The sequence below is a fragment of the Ovis aries genome, chromosome 9, assembly GCF_016772045.2.
Source record: "Ovis aries strain OAR_USU_Benz2616 breed Rambouillet chromosome 9, ARS-UI_Ramb_v3.0, whole genome shotgun sequence".
NCBI lineage: Eukaryota > Metazoa > Chordata > Mammalia > Artiodactyla > Bovidae > Ovis > Ovis aries.
Window position 1 is genome coordinate 86,338,786 of NC_056062.1, and position 12,078 is coordinate 86,350,863.

Consider the following 12,078-nt stretch of genomic DNA (forward strand, 5'->3'; position numbering starts at 1 on the left):
TAGACTCTCAAGAGTCCCTTGGACTGCAATCCAACCAATCAATCCTAAAGGAAATCAGTCCTGAATATTCATTGGAAGGACTGATGCTGAAGCTGAAACTCCAATACGTTGGCCACCTGATGCAAAGAACTGACTTTTTAGAAAAGACTCTGATGCTGGGAAAGATTAAAGGCAGGAGGAGAAGAGGGCAATACAGGATGAGATAGTTGGATGGCGTCATCGACTCAATGGACGTGAGTCTGAGCAAACTCCAGGAGATAATGAAGGGCAGGGAAGCCTGGCATGCTGCAGTCCGTGGGATCGCAATGAATGACTGAACAACAACACAGGGAAGAAAACTGAGAGAAAGTTGTTTATAGGAGTGTGTTTTTTGTTTTTTGTTTTTTGTTTTTTTTTACATAGAATAAGCAACTATAAGCAGAAAGCAGTTTCCTCGCATTAATTCTCAGTTCAGCTCAGTGATGTCTGACTCTTTGTGACCCCACGTACTGCAGCACGCCAGGCCTCCCTGTCCATCACCAACTCCCGGGGTTTACTCAGACTCATGTCCATCGAGTCGCTGATGCCATCCCACCATCTCATCCTCTGTCGTCCCCTTTTCCTCCTGCCTTCACGCTTTCCCAGCATCAGGGTCTTTTCAAATGAGTCAGTTCTTCACATCAGGTGGCCATTAGTTCTACTTGTATCTAATTTGTTTTATTTACCTTGCGCATTTTCTATATAAATAGAATAATTGTATTTTGGTATTGAGTCTTAATATCCATGTATTTTTAAAAGCTAGTCATTAATATTCAGAGAAGAAACAACTTTGGAGATATATGAAATATATTTTTATTTTCTGGCAATGGACTGAGACATAAAGCTGAGTAAAATGACCCCAATTATGACATGACATTCAGTTTTCATTGTAAAGCAAACCTAGATTGCATCAGAAAATTGGGAAAACCTTGGGAACTGTTTCAGAGGGGAAGTGTAACCTTTATTTTAAGGGAGGGGGAGATGAGTTGGAGGGGGAAGCTCATATAAACATGAAAAGGTTGATGGCTTCTGGCGTGATCCCTGAGAACATTTGAACTAAAAGAAACAGCTTATCAGATTGGATAGTTTTCAGTTGTTTTTCTTTTCAACCTCTCTTCTCATTTATTTTACAGTGGATGGAACTGAGGTTCAACACTCTGGCAAAATGCCCACACTGCAAAAAAATGTAAGTTCTGTACCACTGGCAATACTACTGGGAAATATTTGAGAACAATTTAAACAGTTCAGAATTTTCACTGAAGTCAATTTTGATTTTAAGATATAGTTCAGAATGTATGCATGGTTAACATGTTTATGATTTTCAAAACTAAAAAAAAAGACATCTTTGAACTGATTCATATATTCCATTTTTCAATTAAAATGATTGGACTTAACCTATTCTCTAAAGGTAAAGCAATTTCTAAGAAGGTGGACATTACAAAAACTAACTGTAACTTAGTAAGGATTTTCAAATGTTCTAAGTGGCTATAATTTGTTTTAAATAATCTAAAATTTATATTTTTAAAAGTGGGCTATAATCTAGGAGAAAGCCAGATTTCAGGGGGTTAATAATTAGGTCATTGAATGGCAACATTTTTATAATTATTTCTCTCTCTTAACTGTTCAATTTCTCTGTGTTCCTAAATGGTATACCCTGGAAAAAATAACAAAAGGAAATATAAAAATGGGGAAAAAATATATTTTGATTAAAGACATTTTATGCCATCTGTATTGAGAGTCCTCAAGTCACCCTAAGGGTTTTTGACATTTTAGGAGAACTAGTAGGAATTCGGAGAAGGCAATGGCACCCCACTCCAGGTCTCTTGCCTGGAAAACCCCATGGACGGAGGAGCCTGGTGGATTGCAGTCCATGGGGTCGCTAAGAGTCAGACACGACTGAGCGGCTTCACTTTCACTTTTCACTTTCATGCACTGGAGAAGGAAATTGCAACCCCCTCCAGTGTTCTTGCCTGGAGAATCCCAGGGACGGAGGAGCCTGGTGGGCTGCCGTCTATGGGGTCGCACAGAGTCGGACACGACTGAAGCAACTTAGCAGCAGCAGTAGGAATTAGTATACAGTTGTACTCACAGCTTTATGGTGAACACATGCAAAGTAAAATCAGCAAAAGAAAAAAGGTGCATGGAGCAAAGTCTGGAGGAAGCCAGGAGCAAGCTTTCAAGAGTCCTCTCCCAGTGGAGTCACACAGGATTTATTCCTCCATCAGTAAACTGTTACAAAACATGTGAAGTGTTCTGGGGGGCTTCCCCCTTGGCTCGGCAGTAAGAATCTGCCTGCAATGTAGGAGATGTGGGTTGTATCCCTGGGTCGGGAAGATCCCCTGAGGAGGAAATGGTAACCCACTCCAGTATTCTTGCCTGGAAAATTCCATGGGCGGAAGAGCCTGGTGGGCTGCATACAGTCTGTGAGGTCTTTTAGAGTCGGGCATGCCTAAGCATACACGCGTGTGAAATAGTTTTGACAAGAGAAGCTTATTGGAGACTCGATGTCCAAGGTATAATTTGAGCTGGTCACATAGGCACCTGTTGCATAGCACATACCACAATTCCATGCTCCCAGAAGGAAAGCAGGCATTCGACATAAACCATAGTTTACTTTGTACAAGCAGTTTAGGCATAGCAAACCACTCATCAGTAAGGGAATAGTTAGAACTATTTTGAAATCTAAGTTCCCAGGAGAACAGCTGGACAGCTATATTAACTGTTTTCTGCATAACATCTATTTTGATAATAAAATTTCAATTCAAAAATTACTGTTTTCCACTTGCACGTGTGGAAAGTAAGCAAAGGAAATGAAACTGGAATGTTTTGGTAATTCAATATTTAAAATGAAAAATATGAACTCATAGTTAAATTTTTGTGATCCTTTGAATGAAGTAAGTAAATACTGTATCTATTTTGAGAGTAAAGCAATTCTAAGAATGGTTTATAGGAGGAAAGAATTTAAAAATGTCTGAGAAGTAGAACATATGTAACAAGATATCTCCTTTTATTTGTGCTATGATTGATTGCTATGATTCCAGCTAAATATAATCCTATGAGAATAACTTTACAGCATATTTCTAGCTTCAAAGGAACAGATATTTCCTTTTTTATTTATTTGTGAAATTAATCATCTGAATGTTTAACTTAGCTGAATCTAAGACAAGTCTGCACATGGTGAAGCAAAGTGGATAACCTCAGATAAGTGCATAGAAAATGGATACTTCAGGGACATACCAAACACACGTGTGTGAATATGTGTGTGAATAATCCATATTTCTGTATGTTACCTATATTTTCCCAAAAATGAAGACAATTAAATTGCATCCTCACCAGAAGGATTAAGTTAGATTTTAAAAAATCTTTTAGAAAATAAAAAACAGAGACTTCTCATGATTAGCAAATTGTGTGCTAAGCACAGTGATCATGCCTTTGTATGCACATATACTATTTGTAATCTTTGCAAGTCCTGGGGAGCAGGAATTATTATCCTCATTTTATAAATGAGGAGCTGTTAGAAAGGATAATGATTTTGCTCAAGTGACTTGCTTGGTTGGTTTATTTTAGAACAATGGCAATATTTTGCTAATAAGAAAGAAGTATTGAATGTTTAGATATTCTACCACAAGGCTGTGTTCTAGTGTAAGAAGAATTTGTATCTCTTTCTTAAGGAACAATTTGCCTAGAAATTCACTTGAAATAAATCAGCTTAAATGTCATTCTTAGAGGAATGTGTATAGAATTGGAATCACATGCTGAACACGAGAGGACTTAGGACATTCATTACTTATTTGAGGAAAGATCATGTTATCACATGAACACTCACGGGTCATATCTAGATTTCTTTTCTCTTTGAATATTTTTCTTAACAAAATGATGAGTCGTCTATTGAAGTAAGATTCTGAGATTTTTATTTCTTAAATTCAAATAGCAAATATCCTAAAATTATTTTTTTGTTATAGAAATTACTAAATCATTGTTATGGAACTAGCATTATTTTTATATCTCACAAAACAAGTGGGGGGAGTACCTTCCCCCAGGGCTCCAGAGACCAAGAAACATTTTTTAATGTCACTGTTTCTTATTCCCACAATCACCAAGGCTATAACAGCTAATGGTGAGGTTTCTTTTTTGATTAGACAACTTGTGGCTAATGCTGGACGGGAGTTGTAGTCCTAGCATTCTGAAATGTCAACCTGGACCGTTTTTCCATGAAAATGTTTTAATGGATTTATGATTAGTGACATGATGACTTAATCCATGATAATTACCAATAAATATCATTCCTTCCACATCACTGAGGTACTTTTGTGTGGATCTCTTTCTACCATTTTAAACAAAAGCAATTTAAAACCTCTTATTCTCATAAGTTGGGACTTCTCTGGTGCCTCAGTGGTAAAGAATCTGCCTGCTAGTGCAGGAGACATGGGTTCGATCCCTGATCAGAAATATCCCCTGGAGAAGGAAATGGCAACTCACTCCAGTATTCTTGCCTGGGAAATCCCAGGGATGAAGGAGCCTGGCAGGCTACAGTCTGTAGGATTGCAAAGGGCTCAGAGACGACTTAGCAACTAAACGACAGCAATAAATTCTCATAAATTATCATTTTACTTTTCTGGTTAGTGCTTGCTTTTATAATTATTCACTAATTCAACAGTTCTGTGCTGGGTAGCAACTGCTCAAAATGAAGATACAATCTTGCCTTCAAGGAACTTTGTCTTATGGATATGTGGAAGAGAACAGACAATTATAATAAAGTTGTACGATAAAGTGCTTTGGAAGGTTATACTTAGCATGTTCTGCTCTGAAGAGATCCTAATCCAGACTGGAGGGAAAGGGAATATGAAAGGAAGCTTCCAGAAAAGAGGGATATTAAAGGTGACTGGTGATGCAATATACTTAAGTGAAGAAAGGGGAAGAAGCTACAACCCAGAATACTCTACCCAGCAAGACTGTAGTTCAGATTTGACAGAGAAGTCAAAAGCTTTCCAGACAAGCAAAAGTTAAGAGAATTCAGCACCACTGAACCAGCTTTACAAGTGCTAAAGCAGTTTTTCAAGGCAGGAAACACAAGAGAAGGGAAATACCTATAAAAATAAACCCAAAACAATTAAAATTGTATTAGAATCATACATACTGATAATTAACTTAAATGTAAATGGATTGCATGCACTAATCAAGGGCTTCCCCAGTGGCTCAGTGGAAAAGAATCTGCCTGCAGTGCAGGAGCCATAGAAGTCACTGGTTTGATCCCTGGGCTGGGAGGATCCCCTGGAGGAGAACATGGCAACCCACTCCAGTATTCTTGCCTGGAGAATCTCCATAGACAGAGGAGCCTGGCAGGCTACAGTCCATAGGGTCACAAAGAGTCGGACACGACTGAAGCGACAGCACGCATGCACTAACCAAAAGACCTAGACTGGCTGGGTAGATGAAGACATGTGCATTTATGCCCTTCCGCTTACCACATCACTCTACTTAACCCCCCACATTGTATATAAATATTTTAAAATTTATTTATTTTAATTGGAGGACAATTACTTGGCAACACTGTGGTGTTTTTGAATCAGCCTCGGGTATACATGCGTCCCCCGACCTGGAACCCTGCTTGTAGCTCCCTCCCCACCCCACCCCTTTGGGTTGTCCCAGAGCACCAGTTTTGGGTGCCCTGCTTCATGCATCGAACTTGCACTGGCCACCTGTTTCACATGTGGTAATGTACATGTTTGAGTGCTACTGGGTTAATCATGTTTCCATTATGGCTTGCAACTGTAATTATCTTTTATTTTTTGTTTGGCTATTGATTGTGAAAATGGATAAATATCTTTCACTATAGTGATTATGTAACTATTATTCATTTTAATATGTTGAATTAAATAATGGAATTATATATCACTGTATATATGCGTCTAATTATACTTAAGAATTATATATCACAGAAAATAATAGAATTATATATCACTAACTATCATTTAATATAAAAACCTATAATCACTCTTTAAAATCCAGAAGTACACTAGAATTATCTTGGAATTTCCTGAAAAATGCAAATGCCCAGGTATTGCTACTTTTTTGAAAACTCCAAATGTGATTATAATGAGCAAACTAGCTGACATATTGAGTGCAGCACTTTCACAGCATCATGTTTTAGGGTTTGAAATAGCTCCACTGGTATTTCATCTCCTCCACTAGCTTTGTTCGTAGTGATGCTTTTGAAGGCCTACTTGACTTCACATTCCAGGATGTCTGGCTTTGGCTGAGTGATCACACCATCATGGTTATCTGGGTCATTAAGACCTTTTTTGTACAGTTCTTCTATGTATTCTTCTTAATCTCTTCTGTTTCTGTCACGTCCACTGTTTCTGTCTTTTATCGTGCCCTTCTTTGCATGAAGTGTTCCCTTGGTATCTCTAATTTTCCTGAAGAAGTCCACAGTCTTTCCCATTCTATTGTTTTTTGTTTCTTTGCATTGCTCCCTTAAGAAGGCTTTCTTATCTCTCCTTGTTCTTCTTTGGAACTCGGCATTCAGATGGGCCTATCTTTCCTTTTCTCCTGTGCGTTTCACTTCTCTTCTTCTCTCAGTTATTTGTAAGGCCTTCTCAGACAGCCATTTTGCCTGTTGCATTTCTTTTTCTTGGTGTGGTTTTGATCACAGCCTCCTATACCATGTTATGAACCTCTGTCCATAGTTCATCAGGCACTCTGTCTGTCAGAGCTAATCCCTTGAATGTGTTTGTCACTTCCACTGTATAATCATAAGGGATTTGATTTAGGTTATACTTGAATGGCCTAGTGGTTTTCCCTACTTTCTTCACTTTGTCTGAATTTTGCAATAAGGAGTTCATGATCTGAGCCACAGTCAGCTCCTGGTCTTGTTTTGGCTGACTCTATAGAGCGTCTCCATCTTTGGCTGCAAAGAACATAATATAATCAATCTGATTTCAGTACTGACACACAAATGAATATAAATAAAATAGGAAATATGAATATCAGTGGATTGTATTACTGTCAATACATTGGTTATAATATCGTATAAATGTTGCCATTGGGGAAACTGGTTAGAAAACAAATGAGATCTCTCTGTATTGTTTCTTTTAATGGCTTTTGACTCGACATTTGTCTAAAACAAAAAAAATTAATTAACCCAAACAATAAGCAGGCAGGCTTTTAAAAACACAACAAAACTTGTAGAAATTAAAAGTTACGGAAGTGAAAATACAGTAGAACAAGCTAAACAGCAGATCAGATTAATTTGACAGATGAAGCTGTGGATTGGAAGACAGAATTAAGTAAATTACCTAGAATCCATCAGAGAGAAATATAAAAATAAAATTAAAAGGAATATATGTAAGAGCATCTGATATATTTGTAATTTAGGAGGAAAAAGTAGAGAATGGGATAGAGGTATTTTGAAGAGATAATCCCTAAGGATTTTCAGAGATATGATAGAAATGATCCCATAGATTCAAAAAGCACAATGAACCCCAAGCAGAATAAATAAATGAGTTATAGTGAAATTTCAGACAACTAAGATAAATAGAGGGTATTAAAAGCAGAGACAGAAAAGGCAGATTTTTAGTGTGAAAAAGATAGCAGTTCTGGCAGCAAGCCTCTCAATAGCAACAAGGGAAGCCAAAAAGTTTAAAAATACTTCAAAGTTCTAAGAGAAATCAACTGTCAAACTGTTGTTGTAGACCTATCTAAACCATCACAGGCTAATGAAGTTTAAAAAAAGATATTGGCAAATGCAGAACTAACTAACCAGTCAGAACTATCTTCCCACCCCAGGGATCAAACCTGGGTCTCCCACATTGCAGGCAGATCCCACCAGCAGTAAAAACCAAAACAGAGTGGTTGCCATCCTGATACCCTTACTAAAGAGACTGATGAGAGATGAACTCAGGGAAAATATCCTTGAAGACATTTCTGCACTGCAAGAGTAAAGAAAGTATGAGCCAAGAAATGCTAAACATTCGTCAGAAGCACTGACTGTAAAATAGCAAACACAGTAACAATGGGACTTCCCGGGAGGTCCAGGGGTTAAGAATCCACCTGCCAGTGGAGAGGATAAAGGTTTGATCCCTGATCTGGGAACGAAGATCCCACGTGAGTGAGTGAGTGAAGTCGCTTAGTCGTGTCGACTCTTTGCGACCCTATGGTCTGTAGCCTGCCAGGCTCCTCTGTCCATGGGATTTTCCAGGCAAGGATACTGGAGTGGGTTGACGTTTAGGCAAATAAGTCCCAGCGCTAACGGTACTGAGCCTGTGCTCTGGAGGCCGTGAGCCCAGCTATTGAGCGCACTCCCGGCTTATGCTGAAACCCACACGCCCGAGAGACTGTCCTCCAGCGCAGGGGAAGCCAGGCCGTGAGAAGTTTGCACAGCGCAGCCAGAGCGTAGATCCGGCTCACTGCGACTAGAGACAGCCTGTGCGCAGCAGCGGAGACCTAGGGCAGCCAAAATGAATAAATTAAAAAAATGATAACAGGGGCTTCCCTGGTGGCTCAGTGGGAGAGAATCCACCTGTCAGTTGCAGGAGACGTGGGTTCGATCCCTGGTCGGGGAGAATCCCACCTGCTGTGGAGCAACTAAGCCCATGCACTGTAAGGACTGAAGCCCACATGGCCTGGAGCCCTGCTCTCTTAACAGGCCAGGCCCCCCCAGTGAGAAGCCAGCACCCTGCAGCTGGAGAGTGGCCCCTGCTTGCCACAACTGGAGAAAAAACCCACCCAGCAACAAACACCCAGCACAGCCAAAATATATAAGTAATACAAATCTTCATTTTTATTTAATAAATTTAATTTATTAATTTAATATTTTATTTCATAGATTTAATTTATTAATTCAATAAATTTAAATTATTTCTTAAATAAAAATAGATAAATAATAAAATTATAAGAAAACAATAACAGAAATACTGTTAATGCTAACAAATTTGGAGAAACAAAAATAGAATTGAACTGACATATTGAAGAACAAAAACACATAACATGGGAATGGAGTATTTGGAGTTAAAGCTTTCTAAGATCCTTGCATTTGCTGGAAAGATAGATTTTTCAAATGATTTTAGTTTTCAAATGGTGTGCATATTAAAATTTAAGTTCCACTGCTAATCAAATAGAAATATACATCATTATGCCAGCAAATTTGGAAAACTCAGCAGTGGCCACAGGACTGGAAAAAGTCAGTTTTCATTCCAATCCCAAAGAAAAGAAATGCCAAAGAATGCTCAAATTACCACACAATTGCACTCATCTCAGACGCTAGTAAAGTAATGCTCAAAATTCTCCAAGCCAGGCTTCAGCAATACGTGAACCGTCAACTTCCAGATGTTCAAGCTGGTTTTAGAAAAGGCAGAGGAACCAGAGATCAAATTGCCAACATCTGCTAGATCATCGAAAAGCAAGCGAGTTCCCCGAAAACATCCATTTCTGCTTTATTGCCTATGCCAAAGCCTTTGACTGTGTGGATCACAATAAACTGTGGAAAATTCTGAAAGAGATGGGAATACCAGACCACCTGACCTGCCTCCTGAGAAACCTGTATGCACGTCAGGAAGCAACAGTTAACTGGACATGGAACAACAGACTGGTTCCAAATAGGAAAAGGAGTACATCACACTGTATATTGTCACCCTGCTTATTTAACTTCTATGCAGAGTACATCATGAGAAACGCTGGGCTGAAGAAGCACAAGTTGGAATCAAGATTGCCGGGAGAAATCTCAATAACCTCAGATATGCAGATGACACCACCCTTATGGCAGAAAGTGAAGAGGAACTAAAAACCCTCTTGATGAAAGTGAAAGAGGAGAGTGAAAAAGTTGGCTTAAAGCTCAACATTCAGAAAACGAAGATCATGGCATCTGGTCCCATCGCTTCATGGCAAATAGATGGGGAAACAGTGGAAACAGTGTCAGACTTTATTTTGGGGGGGCTCCAAAATCACTGCAGATGGTGACTGCAGCCATGAAATTAAAAGACACTCACTCTTTGGAAGAAAAGTTATGACCAACCTAGATAGCATATTCAAAAGCAGAGATATTACTTTGCCAACAAAGGTCTGTCTAGTTAAGGCTATGGTTTTTCCAGTGGTTATGTATGGATGTGAGAGTTGGACTGTGAAGAAAGCTGAGCGCCAAAGAATTGATGCTTTTGAACTGTGGTGTTGGAAAAGACTCTTGCCAGAGCTCCTTGGACTGCAAGGAGGTTCAACCAGTTCATCCTAAAAGAGATCAGTCCTGGGTGTTCATTGGAAGGACTGATGCTAAAGCTGAAACTCCAGTATGTTGGCCACCTCATGCAAAGAGCTGACTCATTGGAAAAGACCCTGATGCTGGGAGGGATTGGGGGCAGGAGGAGAAGGGGACGACAGAGGATGAGATGGTTGGATGGCATCACTGACTAGATGGACATGAGTTTGAGTAAACTCCGGGAGTTGGTGATGGACAGGGAGGCTTGTCGTGCTGTGATTCATGGGGTCACAAAGAGTCGGACATGACTGAGCGACTGAACTGGAGTAAACTGATACATCATTAAAATTCAAAATAGTAGGTAGCAAATGAAATAAGAGCGTCAGCTGCTGCTGCTGCTAAGTCGCTTCAGTCATGTCCGACTCTGTGCAACCCCATAGATAACAGCCCACCAGGCTCTCCTGTCCCTGGGATTCTCCAGGCAAGAACACTGGAGTGGGTTGCCATTCCCTTCTCCAACGCATGAAAGTGAAGTGAAAGTGAAGTCGCTCTGTGGTGTCCAGCTCTTTGCAAACCCATGGACTGTAGCCCACCAGGCTCCTCTGTCCATGGCATTTTCCAGGCAAGAGTACTGGAATGGGGTGCCATTGCTTTCTTCAAAGAGCATCAGAGTCAATCCAAAAGAAATCTAGAAAAGGGGATGGAGGGCAAAGAAAACAGAGAGTAGAAAACCAAAATAAGAAGAAATAATCAATGTATATTAGTTGTCAGAATATATATAAACTTATTAAACTTGTGAGAAATTATCAGGCTAGATTTAAGTACATCTATATGCAATTTGAAGATGAAACATAAAATATGAGAACATGGAATAAAAGTAAAAAGTGAAACTGTGAAACACTAACCAAAAGGAAAGCTATACCAGGCAAACACTAACCAACAGTAAAAGAGCAATAGTAATACTAGGTCAAATAGCAGAGACTGCTGTTCTTTTCTTCCTTACAGTGGAACTGTCAGTCTTAATGGCTGCTCAGCTAGAGACTCCGCTTCCTAACCTCTCTTGCAGATGGTTGTGACCATGTGTTTGTGTTGACAACCATGGCATATGAACAAAAGTGATGACTACATCTTCCTGGAACTCTATTTAAAGACAAAACCTGCTTGTCCTGCTTTTTACTCCCTTCTTCCAGTTGTTTGGAGAAGGCACCTGCAGCAGGACGTTTGTTACCATGTTGAGTGAGTGGCAGTCATGGAACAGACTGTTTACTAGCCCTTGGGTGTATATTTACCTTTGAATTCTTATGTGCAAGAGAAATAAAGCTACTGTTTTCTAGATTTCTCTGTTATAGTATTTTAGCATATACCTTAATTGTATCATATGCTTTAGGGTATTATTATCATTATGGTCGCTTCATCGGAAATATAAATTCCAAACTTGTGTGCAACAAGTAATCTAACTTTGATATATGTAGAATAAAAATGAATAATTATAAGAACTATGCTCTTGACAATCAACATAAATGCTGCCAACTGAAAAAAAAAGGCACAGTGTGAGAGTTGGGAGTTAAGTTTTATCAGGGATAGATACTGCTCCAGAGAGGTAGGGAGGAAGGTCAGTATATGTGTGATTTTGGTGAAGGGGGAGTACATGCAATCAAGCACCAATTTTTGCAGAAGATTGCTACTGGTCTTATGGAGTCATTAGTTGCTACTAGTGACTCTTACTACCCCTAGTAGACATAAGAGGAGTTGACATTAGTGCTTTTCTAGAAATGAGGAGCTGCAAGAATTGGGCTCATAAAATCTTCTCCTGAAAAGATCTATCTGAAGACCTGGTCTGCCAGATTTTCTCAGAGAACAAAGTGTCTCAT

At 39.3% G+C, this 12,078-nt stretch overlaps 1 protein-coding gene across 1 annotated transcript in view; it reads left to right on the forward strand.

The window, feature by feature from the left end:
- PIP4P2 (phosphatidylinositol-4,5-bisphosphate 4-phosphatase 2) overlaps positions 1 to 12,078 on the forward strand; it is an 87,112-nt gene that overhangs the window by 52,488 nt on the left and 22,546 nt on the right. The window contains exon 5 of the mRNA XM_027973240.3: positions 1,152 to 1,204. Within this exon, the coding sequence (XP_027829041.1) occupies positions 1,152 to 1,204 (53 nt within the window). The remainder of the gene's footprint in view (positions 1 to 1,151; positions 1,205 to 12,078) is intronic.